This window comes from Vanessa tameamea, chromosome Z, assembly GCF_037043105.1.
Source record: "Vanessa tameamea isolate UH-Manoa-2023 chromosome Z, ilVanTame1 primary haplotype, whole genome shotgun sequence".
Lineage (NCBI taxonomy): Eukaryota > Metazoa > Arthropoda > Insecta > Lepidoptera > Nymphalidae > Vanessa > Vanessa tameamea.
The window spans coordinates 1,793,303-1,817,585 of NC_087341.1; the positions used below are offsets into that span (position 1 = coordinate 1,793,303).

Here is a 24,283-nt window from a genome sequence, read left to right on the forward strand (position 1 = left end):
AAAAAGATTGACAACAGTCTATGAAATAGAGCCTTGTGATATTTCTGGAGTGAGTAAGGAAAATAAGTACAAATTACATATTCAGTATTTAAGTGGTCGTATAGTATACACGCAACCGTCACGTACACTCCTCATTTAAAAACGACGAAAGGAAATTTAGAGGTAATGACAATCTGCAATGCACGATACTTTTAAGGGATATTTACAGTGTGTGTGTTATTAAGAGAACTTTGTAGTTTATAAAGGTTTTTTTTATACCTCTGAAACAAGTCAGTAGTGGGCCTGAGGCCGAATTTATTCATAGTCAGAGAACTTAGCACCTTATAACCTGCCATTTGGTATTAACGCTGTCACGCTAGTATTGGTAATAACACAGACACCTCTTTATAAGCAATCGATGGGTTGCCATACTCGCAACCTAAGATGTTCACTTGAGACATAAAATCTTATTCCCCGTTATACTGGCTCACTCACCATTTCACCAGAACGCATTAACAAAAAGGATTTATAACTGTTTGGTGATTGTGTAGTACCCATGAATGCGCTATTATTATAAAGTTTATACAAGACTGGGCTTTTGTTTGTTTATTCACCTGGAGGGGAAGCTTAAAGCTAAGTGTTGAGAGGAAATCAGCATAAAATATTACCGAGCAAGATAGAAAATTAATTATTCCATGAAAATAGAATTGGATGGCTCAGTGATTACGGGGATCTTAAACCACATGGTCCCAATAAACACAACTGTCGGGTTTTCTATTTGTTTATAACAATATAATATCTAAATCATATTTTTAATAAATAAAATAATAACAGAAAACTGTTACAGAAATGTATATATGTAAAAAGAGGAATACTTTTCTTCTCCCTGACATGTTTTTTTTCTAGTGGGACTCTTGTAGGCATTCATTATATATAATATATATACAACTAGCTGTGCCCGCGACTTCGTGCGCGTTGTTTGAATTAAAGTTATTTGGATATTGTAGCGTTTTATTTTTATTCTATATATAATTATAAAATAAAAGTACTCCTAAGCCACAAGTTACTCCTTATTAGATCCGCTATCTGCCAGTGAAAGTCCCGTCGAAATCGGTTCAGCCGTTCCAGAGATTAGTCGGAACAAACAGACAGACAGAGAAACAGACAAAAATTGTAAAAAATGTTATTTTGGTATATGTACCGTGTTTACATACACATGCATTTAGTAAAAATGGGTTATTTTAATATTACAAACAGACACTCCAATTTTATTATACGTATAGATAAAACATATAATTAAACAGTTAATGATCTGTTTAAGAGGGTATTAGTTTAATTGGCACACGAATAGCGTCTCAGCAATTCATCAGCAAAACATACAATTTTGTATCAAATGAAATGTGTTTTATTGAATTGAAAACTTTACAATAAAACGGCAAGAAACTTGCATAGTTGTTGTTTTGAAATAAACTACATTTACAATGGACTTTACACACAAATGCAAAATTATTGTTTTTAATCCAAAAACATACATAATATAGTATAATGTCTACGTTTAACATTTAAATGTATTGAGTTATGATGACGGTGATTATTTCGTTGTTATATTAATATTTAAATATTTACTCGCTCTTTGTATTAGGGCATAAAAAAATATATTTTGGAGAAAATAATTATATTCATAGTATTAATACAAAGCAATCAAATCCAATCAAGCAATAAAAAGCAATTGGGAACTAAAATGTTATGTCCCTTGTACCTGAAGTTGCACTGGCTCACTCACCCTTCAAACCAAAGTACGTTGTTCGGCGGTTTCTACCGCCCAACAACGTACTCAGTATATAACAATACTCAGAAATTCTTATCTGAGTGGGTGGTACCTACCCAGAGAGGCTGTCACAAAGCCTACCAAGACAATTAAAAAAATATATAAATCCATTAATATAAATCAATTAATCATTATTTTCAAACGATCTATAATTGTGGATAGGTTTCGATCGGATCTACCGTAGACCTGCGCGAAATTATGACTAAAGATGAATAATATATTATTTATAATTCATAGACATTACTTATAAGCATATTTCTATTATCGAAGAGCAATAACCAAAATTATTATATAAAGTGTATATAAAAAGTTTGTATGTGTTTTTAAACTTGTTTTGTTTCTCCCAGTCCATTTTGAAACAAATTATTTTTACGCTAGTCCATTTTGATTACGGTTATTGTCTAAATAACGTCATTCTACAACCTATGGAGGCGTAACGTTTAACGCGAACGGTTACCCGTATAACAATATAAAAAATTTTCAACTGAGTCGGCATTGAAATCAAACTTTAAATAAGGCTATAAAAAAAATTAATATTTTATTAATACATGTCTATTTCTTTCTAGATCTACGCTATGGTGTGCGTGATTTCGCAGTTTCAAGAGTATCTAGACGGGAGAGGCACAGCTGCTTTCGACTACTCGGATAGGGTAAGTTATTAAAGATACCACGAGCTATCAACGTGTATGATAATGTAAAAAGTTTAATATATATCACATATAATCACAAAGGATAAAGGTAAAATCGAATGAATTTAACAGACTTATAATATTGGCATTTCTTTCTAATAATTTAAATATATCTTCTATCCATATAAGGATAAAAAGAGACAGCAAGTTTAAGTCATGTAAAATTACATTAGTTCAGAGATCGTTTAGAGTAGAATACGTAAGAATAATTGAAAAATTTAGATTCCGTTATTAGGGGTATCGACGTGAATGTATTTCTAATCAAACTTTCGTCCGAAGATCATATAACTTGACATAAAAATGCGAATACTTAATAAGTTGATTTCAAAGAAAACTTTGTTAGAACGAAGGTAGATCGAAACGTAATAAGTAATTAAGCCCAACGAGCGTACATGATATTAATTACGAGGCACCCGTCTTGTACCCAAAACCAACTATTTCTATTAATAGCTCACACATTCAATTTAGTGCAGACACCAGACAAGATTATTCAACTGATTTGTATAAATTCCTTTTCTAATTAGGCGATTATCGTGGTAACTGACGTGGAAAAGACGGTGTAACGACTTCAGGCAGCGTTCAAGAAAAAACTTGTCAACGTTACCATCAAATTGTCTATCTAGTTCATATTTATTTTTTACTTGTAAAGGTGTCTTCACACAATTTCTTACCAAGAGAGCATGGTCTAGCACTAGGAATAGTCCTAGTACGTGTCACAGTTGTTGACGCTTCGTGCATAGAATGCGACGTTTGTATCTTTGACGGAACATTTAAAGAACTCACCACACGTGTTCTCAGAAATAAATAGATCATATATAATGTTGATGTTATAAACAGTCCAGATACAATTATAAAATTGATTACATTGTATTAAGTTTGCGCTGCCATTAACTACATTATCAGAGTCACGCTTGCTCAATTCGCTCACTTCCCCATAAACAGAATGCCATACGATTTTGTAAACGATAATAATGTCGATGAAACTACACTAAACTAATAATATTGTAGCTTACGTACATATAAACTTAATTCATCAAGTTACTCTACTCAGGTAGAGAGCCATGTTTAAAATGTATTTATTTGTTGTTTTAATTTGTATTTATTTCATATAATAATAAATATTTTTTTGTGTGCACAGATCTATAATAGCTTATTCGTTAGTATTACATTTATATTTTATATTAATATATATTATCTGTGTATTTATGCGTCTGTCATCTCGAATGACACACGTCGTAAAAGCGCGGGAAAATAAAATATATAAATTGGCGCGTGGTGAAGGCGGTGTGTGTGCACAGCGAACTGATATTTAAATATAGTATCTATTTAATCTAATAAATAAATCGACCTTACATGTGAACACTACAATATTTAACTACAATTTGAGGAATTTTATCTGAAGAAGAACCTTATGAAAAATTAAAAAAAATAGTAAGGAGGTTCATTTATTATAAACAGGGTTATGTCAAATGACATAACAGAAATATTTTTTTAAGTTGGTATCATTATTAAAGATCCCTTGTTAAATTTCAAATAGCACCAGCGGGGCGATACCAATGTTTGCCTAATAATAAATGATCAATCACTTGATACTGAGTAATGGCAGTGTGAGAAATATTAGCCATTCTATTCTAACACCGTCAATGCGTCACGTTGTGCCATTACTAATACTGGATCTGATTCTAACTCCCCCGCCCATTGACGCTCAAATCCATTAAAGGCAAAAACAATACACAGACCAAAAAAAAAGGTTCTAAATTTAAATTTAGTTAATGACAACGCAAACTTAGTACAATTTAATTCATTTATAATTTTATCTGGATTGTAATTAAAATTTATACTCTCACTTCAAACCATTACACAGTAATGCCTAAATAGATAGGCATGCCACAACGCCTACCCATTTTTGTGTGTGTAAATGCATTCATTTGCGTATGCCCGTATATAATTACATATCTTTATATTTAACTCAACACACGTGTTACGCTTTACGACCTAACACTAAAAACCCTTATAATTAAAGAAACTTTACTTTAGGGTAGGGCTTTCTACAAGCGAGTACCAAAAGCAGATTTTTGTGTTTCAGTTTGACGAGTGTGTCAGCTAGTATAACTACAGGTACAAGATATGTAACATTTCAGTTCCCAAGCTTGATCAATGTCTATAGTCTATATCTATGTAAATAAGACTTTTATTATCCACATAATTCAAAAAGTCGGCTTATATAATCTGAATATCTAATCGTCGTATTATACATTTAGTTTGTTATATCTGTGTAATGTGGCGATAACGAAATGTTCTTAACTGATTGTCGCCCGCGGTTACGCTCGCGTTTTATAGTTAGGTCGTCAAGTGTAACATATAAAAAGGAGTCTTATATAGTATGTCTTTCTTTGAGGTTCAAGCTTGCTTGAAAACAAATTCGGTAAAGTGGTTTGGCCCTAAAAGCTTGACAGACAAACATAATGTGTCATTTCTCTTATGACACATTCTTCTTTTTAATATATTTATGACAAAGGCTTAATAAGGTTGCATTCCATATACATTCCATATTATATCAATCAAAAATCAATTTTAAGTTGTATATCCAGTTTTAAAAACTGACGAAAATATCTAGTCTTAGCTTCAAACAGCATACCCTCATTTCCAAAAAGTGATTTTTTTTAATTTCCTTTCAAGTTTTTTCCAAATCGTTTTCCACATAATCAGAATCATCGTCGTAAAAGCAATTGCATGACTTTCCAAAAAAGGCTATTTCACCACAATGCCATCGAAATTACGAGCGATCTAACAATACGACCCTGGCCGGTGTCATTCATAAGCTACTCAGCCTATTGATGGTTGACATGTTAATCAATCAACTTTATACTTCAGTGTAATGGCCGTGTCGTTTCGTCCATATAACGGATTAGCCGCCGAGGTCACATGAATGATGAATCTAGACCTAATGCAAATCTATATCGCTGGTAAAGGTAACTTTATTCCATAGCTTAATTATCAAAGGGTCGAACCGTTCCAGATAACTCGTAGCAGATATTGTCATATCGCAACCTGTGAAAAACATATCTATGACGATTGGTTTAAAACTATAATAATAATTTATATATGTAATTATTTTAATATTTTAGTAGTTTTCTTAGAATTAAATATGTTTGATACTTTATAAAATTGTTGTTTCTACGAGAATTTGATGTGAAAAATAAACAAGGGTCAATGTTAAAAATAAAAGGTATTTATAATTTTGTTTGATATTTTATTACGAATATTTATATACAGGGTTATTGGTAATTCGACGTATTCCCGTTAGGAGGTGATAGGGGTGATTATTTGCGATAATTTTAACCCCCATATGCATTTTAATATTGACAGTGTTTATTCGTTTTTATAAATCAGAAGAAAAAAATAGATTTTAATTGATTACCCTTGCTTTAGAAAGCAAGTAAAGACATTAGTCCTACGCGTCTTCTCTAGTGGATCTTATGAAATTATCATCTCATCGGTTTATCAGAGTAAGGTTTAGGTTTGCGCACAGACCGGCGCAATAAAGCGTATCATGTTCAGTATTTTATTGGTTTATATTAAGGTTAAAGTTTACCCAATTATTTAAGTTTACTCAATTATTAATTTTTTTGTAGCTTGCTGTCGTGCAGTACACAGCTACCGCTCAGCACACGACTACCACCAGCTCAGCTCCAAGTGGACGCCGCCGCTCAGCACCCAGGCCATTGCCCAGCCGATGTGACCCAGAAGATTTCTCCGAAGCCCCCTCTCGTGCCATTGGTAAGCTACAGATTCTTACTTCTTAATGTCAAGAATGGAGTCATTACAACAACACATAATAAACTATATTGACATTTTATAAAACAACAATGTATTCAATACAATAAATAAATAAATTGTTAATTTATTTTGAATAAACAGTGATCATACTACAAAAATTTTTGCTCTTTTATAATCATGCATTATTGAAGAAGCAAAGAATCTTCGATAAGTACTTTTAAGGTCAGCTTGATATATAATTTATTCATAGACAAGGAGATTGGCGAGTATTTCATATTCATATATTTCATATATTTTAAGCCAACACAGAAATGGTTCTACGTTGGCTTTAAACAATCGCAAGAACATTTTTCCAGTCTCCTTCTGCTAGATCGGACATTGAACACGTTCATTAATTTTGCATAATTCTAAATATTTTAGTTGTTAAAGAAATATAGCTTTAAAATTAAAAGTCTTAAGAACTATATAAATAACATGAAATGTACTTCTTACCTTTCTGAAATAGTTTCGAATTCTAATTAAAACAGTTCTCGGGTTGTAAATCGGTTAAGTGTGACGAAGAGATAAATATCCAAAAAAATATACACATATCTCGTCTCCAAAAAAAAAATCCCTAAAGGCGCTGCATCTTCTTAAATTTTAATTAGAGGCTTTAAAAAAAAAACAACTTTTTTTTATTTGTAGGGTTGTGTCTCCCCGCGTTTTTAACTTTATATTTCAAATATTCACAAATTTTCAGAGCAATATCTGTATGAGACTTGGAAATATGATGCACTAGCTGCTCCGCGCAGTTCAACTGCGTTAAATTTTATTGCACTGCTTTCGTCGGTCGTAGTGTTATGTTGTAATAGACTTTTATCAATAACTTTGCTACAGATATTTTGAAAGCTTTATATGATATAATATACTATTTTATAGAATTTCAAGGTAAGAAAAATAAATAAAATATTTTATGAAATATATATTTAGATGTCAGAAAAATGGCGACTAAATTATTCAAACGGTCATCAATTCTAGTTTCGATTTAAATATTTATAAGATATATTAAATAATTAGCTTTCTGGGATGGAGGCAAAGAAGTACAGGCTACCTAGCTAGTATTAAATCCGGTTATAAGATATCGCTATCCCAAATTTCATCGAATTTCGTCAAACCGTTTTTACGTAATCGAGTAACAAATATTCAAACATACAAACTATCATTCATATAAGATAAAATACATATTTATAATTCAAATGAAAGCTTCCGGTGTGAGACCGTTCTTTTCTAGGTATTTTTTTAAATAAGACATTCAATCTAATTAGGCAATCATATTAACTACTAACAATGACATATAATTTTCTTGACTTCACTGTTGGGCTAAGGCCTTTGATAAATAGATGTGGAGTTTATTCTACCACGCTTCCACAGAGCAGGTTAGTGTATACACAAGTGGCAATACATGCAGGTTTTCTCGCGATGTTCTCTGCAACCGAGTACGAGAAATAGAACAAATATTAATCACATGAAAACTCAGCGGTGTTTCCCGAGATTGTACCGCTTACCTTCCATTTAGACTCGCATGTTCTAACCACTGGCCTAACTTGCCTCTTTTATTATTTATTTCATTTTTTATCTTTATGTAATATGTACGGCAAATGGGACACCTGATCATAAGTAATGTTTAACAATCTTTACGTCACACCATACCATATCAAAACAAAGTATGGTTATTTGGCGACAGAATTCATTTTATATGTTATGTTATCAAAATCGTATTTAATTAAATATATTACAACCTTCTTTCAAGCATTTCACCCATAACATGTTGCAACTTTTCTAGTCTTAATTTATTCTGAATAAATTTGTTACTGATACCGACACAGATCGATCTCTGTTCCATTGTTTTTGTTTTTTTTTTTATTCTCTAAAAACAGCGTTGATCGTATAAGATATATTGTTGTTTTAATTGAATGAGTTTGGTATATATAAATATATTGACATTTGATTTTTTTATTTATGTTTTTTGAATAAAGAACAACGTTTTTTATTTAAAATGAGTTGCTAGTCTGACGAGTCACGAGACTCTTCACTCGTATGAATTAATATTTTTGTGTATATTACATAATCTATTGTAGCAACTCTCTGTTAGTAACGTAGAAGTAAGTATTGTGTAACGTTAGATGTAATTATTGTAGTTGAACGCAATAGTTATATATGATCGTTATTCACGATTACCGTGATGCTCCATAAAGTACTCGACTTAAAACCAGGGTTGAGATTCAGAGTGAAAGAGATAGCATTAACGTTATTATACGTCACATCTCTCATATATACATACAAAAAAAAATGATGTCGTTTTTATAGATAATGGGACGGAGCTCTTCAAGTTCGACTAGCACTTGGCCGGTAGTTTTTTAAAAGTATATATCCAAAATTTTAACTAATTATGACTAGGGGGTTGGGGGGTGTCAGGTAAACAGAAACTTATCATCTTTCCGTGCCCCTGACAAAGTTTATGCAAAATTTTACGAAATTCGATTAAGGTAAAACGTGGAATCGTAACAAACAAAACAAAACACTTTTTCATTTATATCAGTTAGGAATGCTATCATCAGGGCGTCGCGGTAACTTGCAAAGGCGATCCTGTGGCGCCCGCCGCTAAGACGTTGAGGGTATCGCTGGTTTTATAGTACTAGGGCGCACTAGGCATCCAGGGCACCGACGGGTCCCATATACCCCCCACTTCATGTGGGGGAAACGCGTAATGCGTTTATCCATCGAGAAAAAAAAAAACAAAAAAGAAATGCTATCGTACTGTTCCTTAGTTATGTTATATATTGACAATTATGTTTCTCATTACATTTACCATTTCTGAAGCCCTTTTTTAACAAGACTCGATTGTAGCAATTGAATGGCCAACCAACCCAAATCATCTAGTTAACCAGACCCAGTAAATAAGTCTGTCAAAATGACCTGTCACGACCTGTCCATTGTGTTCAGTGAACAAATACATCAAATTAATGTCCGATCGTTTTTATTTGCTCGAACTGGCGCTTGTAATGGTTTTGCGTTTTTTTTTTTTTTTTGACTTAAATAAAATGGTCGATCGTGTTTTGTTTTTCTGTTTAAGCAATAATACCGTAATATTCGAGGACTTTTATACCGTATTGTATTGGTAGTTTTAAAAATATCTGTAGTAGGTATATTGTTGAATAAGGACTACTTTATACTTCACTAAGTCAAATCTTCTTCTATTTCAAGGAAAAGTAGATAAATAGATATATAAAATCTTCTTTTTAACTCATATCACAATAAGGAATAAGGTAAAAATAATTAAGTACTTTAATTTTTGATTGCTAATTACATGACGGATCAAGTATGTCAATTTGCTTTGGCAGTTCGAACATAGGATAAGCACTCAAGTTGCTGCTTAAACTGGTACGAATCTTGCTTAACGGAGACATGTATTTATGCAGCGTAGTAGTAATCTACACGAGTTACGGCGGTCGTAACGCGCGCTACGGAATCGAACAGACCCAATAGCCCTCTGAAATAATTATAAAACCATATATTATTTATTTATATGTCTAGTATTTTTATGGCACCTAAATGGCAGTAAATAATAATTTACAGATAAGTTTAAAATTATCATGCGGTGCGTGTTCGATCCAGTGTAGACTTAATATTAGCGCTAGGCAACATTAAGATAGTTTAGTGGGAAGACTAGTCTTAATGCGGTTATTGTTTCAAAGTTACGCCACTTCGAGAGTGATTTATTACAGAAAGATCTCCCAGGATTACACCAGACATTATACCATGATTGACGATCGACTATAAGCTAACATTTTTAAATTTAAGTATAGTATAAATATTATATTATTATTTAAAGTATTATTTAAATATGTGTAAATGGATGAAGATATTGTATACTTAGTGTAAGGGCTTTGTGTAAACCCATCTAGTAAGGTACTCTAGGTACGTACGGTAAGGTCACAAATCATAATATATTCTACTGGCAAACAGCAATACTTAGTTTGTTGTTGTGTTCCGGTTTGTAAGCTGAGTGAGCAAATGAAACCACAGGCACAAATAATATACAATCTCAGCTCCCAAGCCTGGTGGCGATGTAAGGAATCATTAATGTTTCCTACAGGGAAATGCCTATGTGCACTTATTATCAGATGGATGATTTTCATTTCAGCCAAGCCTTTTTTTTTTTAATTATTGGATTATTTGTTGGCATACAGTAGAATGCGCTGTTTTGTAAAAATAAAGTCGAAACAGATTATACATATACTCAATCATGAAGGCACGGCTCTCCACGTTAATTTTATTTCACGGAGTGTATTGGCATGAGTTTGGGCCTCTCGTGCTTAAAAGGTGTCTTAGTGTGCGCGTTACGACTAAAAGCAAAGACTGCAAAAAATACAAAACAGATTATATCTATGGAATGAAATTCTTTTTCGCGACTTACAGTTGAGTGAACTGGCAGAAATTGTGACGTAAGGAAAAAGCGTTATGACTCCTCCAGGCGACCTTTCCCTCTATTTCCTTTCTCGCTGTCTATATTGTATACGTTTTTATGTAATATTACTAAAAATTGTCTAAAATGAAGTTGATAATCATTATTCTTAATATTATGTTTAGTGAGAATTACACTACCTAAAGTAAAATAAAATATTTTGTTACTACAAGTATTTGATACGGGATATTTACCATGTTTTTTTTATTTTTATTTATAAAATGGTACCATTTAAGCGTTACGTAAAGTTTTTCTGATATAAAAATAGTATTTTTATAGTATTATCAATTGAAAATAATAATTAATAAAGCCGAGATCGCCCAGTTGTTATTTTTATTTTTATTTGGTGGAGCTCGATATTTCGACATTGTCTACGAATGTCTTGTTCACGAGGCATAAAAAAACATGGTAAATATCTCGTATTAAATACTTGTAGTAATAAAAATAAGCATGTTAATTTAAAGTCTTATATAAAATATTTTGTGTTTATTTTGCTTATACAAACTCTATAACGGGGCTCTATCCCGCTGGGGCTCTCCCCCCTCTTAAGCGGCAATCCAGAATGCACTACTGACTTGTCTTTCAAAGCTTATATTAGTAGGCTTATATAATACCTGATTTAGATCATAAATAAAAAAGTCATAAAATTCTATATACAATTGTAATAGATGTTAAAAAAGCAAGGAGTAAATCTACGTTAATTTCCAAGCATGTTTTATAGATTTAATTCTATGCTACAGTTGATACAATGGCTAGCTATTAAGGCTTCTGGTTCCGGGTTCCTAGGTTCCGAACCCATCCAACGTATTGGTTTGTCTGTCAATATATTCTCAGTATCAGACGGAGTTTGGAAGCTCAATGTTCATACAAATTTTATTATTCATTTTTTTAATTGACTATTTAAAATTCCATTTAAAGGGAGGCTTCCCTGAGGTTTATATTGATTGGGTAATATATGTAGCAAAGACATTTTAATTCATATAATTTCACGAGTCAGCAAGGGTAAAGCAAAATGTAAACAAAAAAATTAAATTACGTTTTCATAATGTAATAATTATGCAAATCGCAGAACGGTGTACGACGGTTTCATGAGTCCCGATTCAGGCACGTGTGTTCTCATTAAGTTTGAATGTTTAAAAAATTGGTACCATTTAAAGCGTTACGGAATGTTTTTCTGTTCTTTTATTATTTATTCTATTAACTTGAAATTCACATACGTACAAAAAAAATAGTATTTTTATAGTACTATCAATTAAAAATAATAATTTAAACGCCCAGTTGTTAGATTCTTAATCGTTGATTGCTGGTTAAAACCCAGGCAAGCTTAATTTGTGTTTATAATTCATCTCGTGACTGTCGTAAAGGAAAATATCGTGAGGAATACATGTCTAATTTCAGTGAAATACTGCCAATGTGCATCCACCAACCCGAATTGAAGAAGTGTAACGGTATAGCTTTTTGAGCCCTTAGTCCAGCAATGGGACGTTTACGTTTAATTTTATATTATTATCAACGCAATCCTGCAGTAAAAACCTAAACCTAGCTTACTAGTTTTATCAGTATTTTTAAGAAATAAATCCTAAAATCTCAAGGACAATATAATTCTTAAGCCTTTGAAGTATGGGATGGAATATATAAACATATCGTGTATAATTTCAAAGCGATCTAATTTTCCGGATTTAAATTTTTTAAAATTTTCCATCGCGGATGTTTTTAATACACTAAACAAATTTTCCAGCGCAGTCAAAAGCGAGTGTTTTGTATATAAAGACTTCAATCCCCTTTTTATACGCTCGTTGATAGATTTTCGGGAATCCAATTTTTAGTTATTGTCTTTTTAGCATATGGCAACGTCCATGGCAAATTTCAATTTTGGATAATTATTTTTACACAGTAACGAGATTTTTAAACACAACATCCTGCGTTTTATTTTTGTAAAAATCTAATACTCAAAAAGTAAAAAAATTAAATTACACTTTGACACTATATTGAGCTATATTGACTTATTATGGCACATTATTTAGTACGTTATGCAATTACGCTCAAACTACTGGAAACTACGCACACGGCGACTCGGTTCTGCTGCTGGGGGTTTGAATCCATTATTTTTAGATATCAAAGCTTTTAATTTGTTATATTTATAAAACAATATTGCTTTGGATCGCAGACAGACTTACAATATTTTTCCTTCTCAAATCTCAACTAGCTATTGTAAGAAAATCTTCTTTCTATAATTTTTAAATTTTAATTATTTCTTAATAAGCCACACTTAGCCGTTATTTCATCAATTTATGATTTATATTTATCTTTTTAATCAGCTACAAAACACACGCCATTTTTATATAATCCGTATATTAATCCGCTATATGTAATCCGTAATAATGTAATCCAAAAAGCCCGCCAAAACTGTTAATCTTATTTCCACAGATAATAAAATCATGGGGTCAGTTATTAGTCGATTAACAAAATTAACATTCGATTCCAGCAGACATTAATTATTATTATAGGTTCGAAAAACAAATTAATTAATAATTAAATTTTCGCAATTATAAAAATACTTTACCACCGTAGAGACTAAGAAAATTCTCGTATTCGATATTATATAATTTATAATTAGCATTACAATTGCTTGGAACTTACTTTCGATGTAATCGGGAATCTATTGTTCGATTAATTTGCAAATCAATATACTAAATTTAACGAGAACATATCACAATAATCATTAATTAACCTTTGCCTCCGTAATTAGTCAAATCGAAACACTTTAGTGAGAAATTTGATAAAAATTGAAGACACCTATATTTTGGACAATCAATAAGAATGAATCGATAAATGTATTACGCAAGCAATTCGATGGTACATAAAATATTATAAATGACGTACATGCATGTGATCAATATATTTATGGGGTTATTGACCCCCGATATTGAAGACTTATAAGATATTATTATTATTCATAGTCTTACAAGATAATTACTAGACTATCAATAGTGCGTTTAATAATAATGCGTTTTTATATTAATTTCTCGCTTATCTTTTGTTAAAGATGGACTTAATCACGTACGTTTAATAAGCAGTATCCATATAGAAAATCAAATATCAACTCAGCCATAGACTTTATAGTAAAATGGATTTAGAAATGGCATACGAATTATAAATCGGACAATGCGTAATCTAAAATTAATCTTTATTTATATAAATGTTTTGGACGTGGGTTTGTAACTGAACTCCTCCAGGACCGATTTTGATGAAATATTTTGTAAGTATTTGTGAGGTGCCTTGGTTGTTTAGATCCCCAGGTGGCGTTGCAATTGGGAAGTAAATAAAATTATTATTTTACCCGGACGGAGTCGAAACGGGCACATATTTTTATATATTATTCAAAATCCACAAAATCCGACCGCCATGTACACCGCATATGTCCCAAGGTTGGACAAAGATCTTCTATCTTACTTGAGAAGTTTTAGATCTTCTCCCGTCACATTACTTCAATACGAGTTGAAAATATACATATATATATAAATATATTTTATATTTCAGGCATATTATATATATATATATATATATATATATATATATATAATATAAATTGACATTACATTTGCATACATGATAACATAGTTTTCGGTAATCGTTTTTTAACGGTTCGGACGGCACCACATAATGTAATCTTTTTATGTGTTTGAATAAATTAAACGCAAATAATAACAATTCGACGTCTATTGTGTATATCCAAAAAACAAAAGACATCACTATCGTCTCTATGCATTTGCTTGATAGCAGATTAGCCATTTCTAATATTGTCTTTAGTCTATAGTACCAATATTTGAGGCTACGTAAACAGTCAATACAGTGTCATACCAATATTTGTTACGCCTAAAGGCAGTGCAAATAAAGCGTACGTCTCGAGTATTCAAACGATATCGATATTAAATCGAATGTCCCTTAAAGTAACATTGATTGAACAAGCAAGGGAACGCTTTGGGTTTTTTTTGGAACACACTGAAACGAACGGAACAAAATTAAAGGAGGGAGGAATTCACTCGTGAATGAACGATCATCGATTTTAACGAATAAACGATTTCACTTTCAATTCATCATAATAATATGTTGGATTGATTATTATGTTATTTATGAAATTAAATTTAAGCCAATTTCAATTATAAGTTTAGTTATGGTTCACAATTTAGGTCTGTCATAAAAAAATATGAAATAAAATAAGCGTTAATAAACTTGAAATAATTTATTTTAAATTAAAGTTTATTAACGTCTTTCAACTAATAATTAAAAATAGTTACTGTATAAATCATGATCGCGTGGAATTTTGACTAGAATGCTAGCAGCATTTTCCTGTTGTAGCTCAATTCCGATCCTCTGAGCAAAAAATGAACCAGCTCTCCTGACAGCGAAGAGAAAAAAAAATTAATTACTATATTTTCCAAATGAGATTTTTTATTTAAATTACACTATATCGTATTCCAATCGAATGACGAATGAAGAATCTTAGATTCCATTCGGTTTGCTAATAATTCTGATATATTATGACAGACAGACTATAGACAGTTCAAATTTAATATATCTTTAAATATTATACATCACTATTTTATTTCAATATATTCACTTTAATTTTACTTCCAACGTTCAGATACATACTTAGCCGAATTTCGAACCGCCGTTTTTTCGCGAAAACATCATTATCGTTGATTATTCAATATGGATTCGCGATTGGTTGAATCTTCCAAGATGGCGTCAATTCAATGTCAAAGTTGTGTAATTTGCGTTACTCATCTCGTTGTTGGAGTAGGCTAATTATATATTAAAAAATAATGACGTCGACTTTTTACGTAATTGTAATCGCTTAACTGCGTAAAGTTGCGACCTTTTTTTTATAAGATAGGGAGGTGGACTGACAAATAGCGGTACGTGGTAACCAACGCACATAGACTTTGGCACTGAAAGGAATACTAACCATACCTTACATCGCCTATTATTTCCCTTATGCGTAAAGTTGCGCTGACTCACTCACCCTTCCAACCGGAACACACTAGTAATAATCATACCAGTTTGACGGTAGAATATTGGTTGAGAAACTACCCAAACGGGTTTCCAAAAAATCCGACAATCAAGTACACTGTATCACATGGTTTGACAAAGATCTCCTTTCTGTTTTAAGAAGAAGTTGTAAATCTTTTCTAGCCATGTTGCTCCAATGCAGGTAGCACAAGTGACTTTCATTCGAAATAAGCTGATTTTCTCTTGTTGTTCTTCATAATTGTCTAGAACGAGGTGAATTATAATCACGAATATGATATATGAAAATTCACTTGTGCTTGCCCGAGTTTAAGCAGTATTTTTTTTTTGGTACGTGTATTTATCAACGGTGTTAGGTTGGCCCTTGCATAATTCGTCGTATATAAACGTTCAAGTGTGTGAAATTCTATTAAATTTCACTCATTTAGACGATTTTAAAATTGGAATATACTTATCCTCCGTTTGTTTGATAAGACGTTTTTAGACACTACTCGATACCTTTATACGATTCCCGCACTGGACTGCTTTATAAACTTAGAATTAAAAAAATGTTGAAAATGATAAAGTTGATTTAAAAAAAATACTATAAATTGAGCCGAGATGGCCCAGTGGTTATAACGCGTGCATCTTAACCGATGATTTCGGGTTCAAACCCAGGCAGGCACCACTGAATTTACATGTGCCTAATTTGTTTATAATTCATCTCGTGCACGGCGGTGAAGGAAAACATCGTGAGGAAACCTGCATGTGTCTAATTTCAACGAAATTCTGCCACATGTGTATTCCACCAACCCGCATTGGAGCAGCGTGGTGGAATATGCTCCATACCTTCTCCACAACGGGAGAGGAGGCCTTAGCCCAGCAGTGGGAAATTTACAGGCTGATTATGTTATATTATGTACTATAAATTAAATTTTCATCGAGCCCGCTGCAAATTACGCGATCTCGTCGCACTCCGATCCCAATCTGCGTGTTACATGGACTTAACGTATCGGTTTAAAGTATTACCTTGATTTTATTAAACTGGAGCGTAAAATGGGCTAATTCACTCAATTCCAGTTCAATTGCAATTAAATGTATGTACTCTACATTTTGTGAATAAAACTTATCGATATTTCTTAAGCTATTATTCATTACGATTACTGACTCAAGCAATTACTTTCTATAAAATATTTCATACGTTTAATTTATAAGAGGTGATTAAACTCGCTCAAGTACTACTCGCTCGAGTGCTTAATTCGTGTATATGATTTATCTAGTGCTCAGCGTGTGGAAACGTGGATGTGTCGAATAAAATTCATCAGCTCTCTCTCAGAGTGATGGAATAATTTACATACCTATTTGATAATTAGTATTACTTCATTAACTTTATAAAGCGCTTGTCATTTTATCATACGCAGTCGAAGAAGACTTTACGCTTACTACGCTGTCCGTCGACATCACACGGGTTAACATCCAACATACGAAATAAAATCCTATTTTATTTTGGGTTAGGGTCTTTGCTAGAGTACACAGAACACTTCACCAAAGTGTCATCACAATCGGATGAATAGTTTAGGAATGTATAGAAGACAAACATAGAAACGTTCATATTTATTTATCTATACATATAATAAAATCGTAACTGATCGAAATTGAATGACTGCGTGTGCACGTAAATTACAATAATATTTAAAACGCTCGCCGTTACAATACTATTTTTAAAAACCAACGTATTATGGCTCCGTAATATATTTAACAAGATAGGTTAATACGAGCTTATCGTAAAAAAATAATTATAGGTACATATTACATTGCAAAGATCTATACTAATATCTATTTACTAATGTCATAAATATGAAAGTAAGTCTCTGTAGTAAGTCTGTCCGTCGCTCTTTCACTACCAAACCAATTAACCGAATTTGATGAAATTTTGTATGCAAGTAAGCAAACTTGAACTCCAAGGAAGAACATCAACCCCTAAAACGAGACAAAAGCCGCGGGCGACAACTAGTCATGAATATAATTTTAGTTTAATTAAATGCGACGCCCCTACAAGACCCCGAAATTGCAGATGTCCATGGGCGGTGGTCTCATGCTCTTTTGCCACATAAATTATTAAAAAAAACAAAAGAAAAAATCTCACATGAGATGTATGACAGAGAATAGTTTTGGCATTTTTTATTATTTTAATATTTTCTTAAATACAAGACTATATACCATTAGTCTTTATTGAAAGATTTTCCAACTTTGCGAGTTACACAAGCCAAAAACTGCATAATATAATCGAAGTTTTTACGTCACACTCGTTTCGATTCACTTTCACTGAATTTTCGCTTATTTGTTTGAAATATTTGATCCTATTGGAAGATAATCATAATTTTTTGTAGGCGTATAAATTATTGACTTTGTTCAAAAGTATTCGTCTAATATGCTCGAACAAATTAATATTGCAAAGACCTTTGTTAAAAGTATAACACTCCTTCTAATAAGCACATGTGTACTTATTAGAAGAAGTAATCATGTTAACTGTCTTAATGAGAAAATACGACTTCAGACTTGCACCATAAATTCTTGGTATTACTAATTTTCTCTCCGATGAAACATATATCTTAAGTTATTACTTATAAAAGTCCAAGGTCAATATTATATGACAAATTGCCAACTTCAATCTTATTCAATTGTACTATTTACGATGTTTTTAGATATTCCTCTTAATTAAATATTTTCATTCTTCATTCATCAAGAAGAGACCAAGTTTAAGCAATAGAAACGTTAGCATTGATCAAATCTTTTATATAATTTCATCATGAAAACAGTCTCAGGGAACCAGTACATATTCAATTGAATTCTATGACATATTTTGCCAGCAAACAGCCGTAGATCAGCAGCAGTAGATCAACGTATTAAAATAAGATGCATACCTTTCATAAAACGGGGACAGACTATTGAAGAGTAGCATATGTAGTTGTACAGTTACAATTTATTACTATATTCTAATTATTAATCCTGTACATAAAAAATATCGACAAAAAGACACTATTTGTGATTCGCTTTATTTAATAAATACTAGAATCGCACGTGGTCGATATCCCCAGTTTTTGAACGAAAATTTGACAGATAACCTTCAACGAGTTTCATTTTGCCTTCTCGAACAACACGTTACAGAATATTTCAAATAAGAACTTAACTTAAGACTTTATTATAATATAAAAGCATTTTATTCCTTATATTCAAATAACTAAAAAAACGACTAATACGTATAAAAGATAAAACAGAATATGCAGCGTGCTTTGGAGGTGTTAGAATATAATTCTTGGCATTCATCTGCCGACGTTTTTGCTTGTAACTAATATAAGATATTATCTTTCTAGCTTCCGTTCTCTCGAAACCAAGCCGATCTGCCGTGAAGAAACATGTCCAATTTCCCGATCAACAAAGCTGCATCGAGGAAGCTAATGAGGCCCCGAACGGTGATGAAAAACCAGGTAAAGTTACTCAATCTATACACATACCTTTAGTTGGTGCCAGCCCGTCTGGATAGGTACCTCATCACATATACTACCACGAAGCAGTAAAACTTAGTATTGTTCTGTTCTCGTTTGGACGAGTGAGATAGTAGAACTACAGGCATAATAGGTATAACATCTTATCTCCCAAGGTCACTGGCGCATTCGCCAATGATAAAAAAATCTTACGGTGCTAATGTCAATGGGTGGTGACCACTTACCATTATTTTCCTGTCCATATACTTATTTTATAAAAACAAAAAAAAATCTCTGAAACTGTACTGAAAACCACGTAAAGTTTTAGTCAATTTATGCTCTAAAAACTCAATCATCTCATACTCAAATTCCTTTATTCAATATAGAAGCATTACACTTACTTATTGATTGTCAAATCAAACACTACCACCGGTTCAGGAAAGAAAATACACTGGCCTGAGAAGAACCGACGAAAGAAACTCATTCAGTCATTTTTTTTCATCTACTAATAATACTTATGGTACACTTACTTAAATTACCGGCTGCACATAATCGTTGGTTCTACGGGATAAAATTTTGTATTGTAGAGGTATTCCTTATGGAACGTAGATGAACGTAGGGTAACTACTAAGAATTTTACATAATTCATTTTCTAAGGGTCTACCACATTTTGAATGGGGAATGAAAAATTTTAGAGATCTTAAACTTTTTAAATCGGTATATTAGCATCTATTTATGAGTAAAATATAAATGTTACAGAATGAAAAATTATATACTTATAAATAACATGCGTATGGTTTTTCAATTATTTAGAAAATTAACGTCAAATCAATAATGATTTATTTTTGTGCATTGTTAGACATGAATAAATTAAATCAAATAAATCGATGGATTATCTACAAGATTTAAGAATAGAATGATACGATCAAGAAAAGCGAAAACGGCCGTGACGAGTAAATGACCTGTAAAGCTAGGGTCGCAATTGCGAAACCAAGCAACTTAAACGTCACTTAGCAACTCTCTCGTTTGCTCACTTAGTATCTTAGATAAGGTTGGGCAAACCTAAAAGTATTATCTTTCTATCTTTTTTACTATTAATTCATTTCAATAATTAAAAAATTACTGACCAACCAGTCAGTGATTTCTAGTAGAAGATCTCTTAAAACGTTATAAAAAATTCACACGCAATTTTTACCTAGTAAGTGTCATACTGCCCAAAAACTTTGACTTGAAAGACGTTTATAAAGACATTCTTAAAAAGGAGTAGGCCATCATCACATATTGTGACTCCACACATAACTTGGAACGTTCACGTTACACCGTACGACGAGGTTAACTGTAGCATTTCGATCGGAATTGTGTAAACCGTTTGAAAATTTCCCTACAAATATATTCGAAGTTTTATCCACGTACGTATTTGCATATAAGGTCAATATTACATGTTTGAAATAACACCATGTCTTATTATCTACACTGTTAAAAGGATAGTGCATTTTTCAACCAGATAATCTAAATTGCCATACAATGCTGCTAGCATTCTTGCCACCATTACATTCGGTCGTGATTCGTACAGTGGCTATTTAAAATATTCATTTGTTTAAACTTATTTATGATCTCAATGCTTTGCAAGAATTATTCACATTTAAAAATATGTTATTCAGGCTTACATATACAATTAATATCACTGATATACGCATTATTACTAAATAAACGATGTTTGTATTTTTAAGCACGTCGGACGTTCGAAATTTCACGTGTTTATTATATTGATAATTGATTTTGAGAAGTTCATCTGATTGAATTGAAATTGATTCAATCTTAAAAGAAAATTCTAGAAATTCTAATAGAATTTCATTATTACCGTTGACGTTTATTACGCCTGGTACGTAATGAGTGGCCATATCTACCAAAAAAAAACGATAATTTTTAAACTTAAATAGTTTAATTTCGTTTTTTCTTAAATTTTGTTTTTATGTTTGACATGAATACAATATTGCCGTGCGTTTTCACTGAAATAGTTGAATTCTATATTCAAAATTTTCACAATTTACTGGCACTCATAGTTAAATGAATAAATCGTTTTGTTAACAATTTAAGGTATTTTTTTAATAAATTTAAGCGGCCAATTAATGGATATTTCCAGTATCATTTATCATGTAACTTTTCTTTTTTGGATAGAATAACGCTTACTTAAGTTTATCGTCTTTAAATTTGTTATATTATAACGGAATCAGAGACACGATGTTATTGAATAAGGGCAGGATAGGATGAATGAATGAATCAATTTATTTTCTCCACAGAATACAAAAGTAAGTCTTATCAGTTAAATACATTATCATATATATCCAGAGGTACCTTTAAATCATAGTACATCATTGATGAACTTCAATTCAGTAGTATGAGCCATTTGTATGGGAAGTTTACTTTAAAAAGGGAAGTTTAGTAAGATATCGTTTATCCGGGTACAAAATAAAATTCAAGAGTTCCATTAGATATACGGGTATCACAAACCAACTATTGGTTTACTTTATTCGTCTAACGTTTGCTAACCCTGTAAAACTACTTTAATTATTGCAATGTATTCAGAGTGCGAGTGATTTTATCGAGGCTTGCCATTTTATGGACATGCGGTTGTTCCGTGGTGTGTTACTGATGACATATTGACCTGCGAATTAAATTATTTATGCTCAGCGTGGAGCCCAGCTTACCTTCTGTTGACTGAGGTTATATCGGTGAATATTTTTGACCAGCAGTCATTCGTGCGTGGCCTCCCGTGGTTTAATCAGAATAAAAATATAGAATCGTTTCTACGTTAATTTGTTTCGCTTAAGTTACGCAAAAGGTAACATCGCACCTGATATGCCGACGTATGTTAAATCTTTACTATATTTATCGATACTGATGTTCTAAATAATTTACCTACGATATTAAAATTGTAAAAAGTGTAGTGCATTTCTTACAATTTTGAGGCTATCCACCATCTAAGAGATAATTTGTTTCCACTCTTAAAGCCTGAACATAGTCAGCATTTATCATTCATTCCAAACACATCGAAGGATTGTGTTATAAAGTTGACAATCCTTACCAGCTTGTGAATCAAGCGAGAGTCTTTTAAGTAATTGCCATAAGTAACAATAATGATAGTTGAGTCGACATTCCATGTCCCAATAATTGTTGGCAAGGTTCAAGGTAATTAATCCTTACCATAATCCTCTTCAGTTAGCTATGTCCCACTTATTTGAACTCATTATGCAGACATTCCTTATGATGTTAAGATAATAGACCATATGAATAGGAATCATTTCAATGTATACATAGATTCAAGGAATGCTTTCGATCGACGTAAAATATCCGGTATCGAAAACGTGTCCAAGACGATTCCTTTTTTTTTACAACAAACTCACTTTTTCCGGATCGATACATTTCGTTAAGTCTAATATGAAGAAATTAACTCAATTGATTTTCATGATTAAAATGGTAATCTGTAATGGTAAAAACAAATAGCCTGCTTTATTAAACCCGTACCACGTCGTTTGCCATATGGCTCCCCGCCAAACCAGAGATGACTAACGCATATCTAATAACATTATCATAACTATAACAGTTATTTTCAAACATCGAAGGTTAAACTAAAATCAGCAATGCTATTCTGTAACACCTCACTTCGTATTTCATTCGTAAAATGTTGAAAACCGAATTCAGTGATGTGTGTATACATTAAATAGTTTAATTACTATAGGCGATGTAGCAAATCACGGTCTGATGTTTCACAGTCGTGTCTGCGGTGAATTTCGAGTATGTTCTTGCAGTATAGCTGTACGGTACGGTGTAAACAATTATTCCAAAATACTTTAATATAATGAATTGAAATTTAAAATAAGAACTAGAAGAAAGACAGCGTTCGTTTATTAAACTTATAATTTAAATATTAAAATTAACACAATAATTAAAAATATATTTATTTATTGTATTTAGTTATTCTCATAAATATATTTAAAGGTGTACAATATGTATTTTGTTTAAACTAATTTGATAATTTATCGAGTAATAATTAGAAATTTGAACGACCTGATCCATGTGTAGAGAACAGATGAACCTTAACACGACCGAAACCCACTGAGATGTTATTGAATAAAATTATATCAGAACTTATTAGCTATAGGTATAACTTATCACTTGTATTACAACTATTTATTTATTGGCAAAAGTCTTCCCCGGATTTATTTCAACAGTTGTTGTTTACAAAGTATCGATTTGTATTTAAATTAAAAATAGCTTGAAGGCCGCCTCATTTTCACGCTGTCTTATCGTCGAAAAAGTAATTAAGAACTTAAAGAACTTTTTACTTTCATTCAGATACATGTCTCGATACAATTAGCTGACACAAAAGGCCTCGTCTAGTTAACAAACACATAATGATTTCCGACCAATTCCCTCATGTGTAACAATTCTTTGTCGCGCCCTCATTTATTTTGACGTCTCATTTAATGAGCCGACGTCAAGTTTTGGATCACTTTTATATTGCTATCATGAATTAACTTTTGTTCAATGCTTATATTGTTTATGAAAAAAAATATGAAAGATAGCGCAGTGGTTAGAACATGTGAATCGTAATCGATATTGCTAGTACAAACATGATAGCATTTTGATAAAGCCAGATTTCTTGACGACCTCCGTGGTCGAGTAGTGTGTACACCGGTTTTCATGGGTACGCCACTCCAAGGTCCCGGGTTCGATTCCCGGCCGAGTCGATGTAGAAAAACTTAATTAGTTTTCTATGTTGTCTTGGGTCTGGGTGTTTGTGGTACCGTCGTTACTTCTGATGTCCATAACACAAGTGCTTTAGCTACTTACATTGGGATCAGAGTGATGTATGTGATGTTGTCCAATATTTATTTATATTTATTCACAGATTTTTATTCACCCATTTTTTACTACGTAGGGTAAACTATCAAACATTTGAATTAAAATATGAGATACTCACCAGCTAAAACCGAGGTCCAAAATA

The 24,283-nt window shown here is 32.1% G+C and overlaps 1 protein-coding gene across 2 annotated transcripts in view; it reads left to right on the top strand.

The window, feature by feature from the left end:
• LOC113403989 (uncharacterized) overlaps nucleotides 1-24,283 on the top strand; it is a 177,649-nt gene that overhangs the window by 149,717 nt on the left and 3,649 nt on the right. For both annotated transcript variants that reach the window (XM_064220259.1, XM_064220260.1), the window contains 3 exons: nucleotides 2,374-2,457; nucleotides 6,132-6,276; nucleotides 19,165-19,278. In XM_064220259.1, coding sequence (XP_064076329.1) covers nucleotides 2,374-2,457; nucleotides 6,132-6,276; nucleotides 19,165-19,278 — 343 coding nt within the window. The remainder of the gene's footprint in view (nucleotides 1-2,373; nucleotides 2,458-6,131; nucleotides 6,277-19,164; nucleotides 19,279-24,283) is intronic.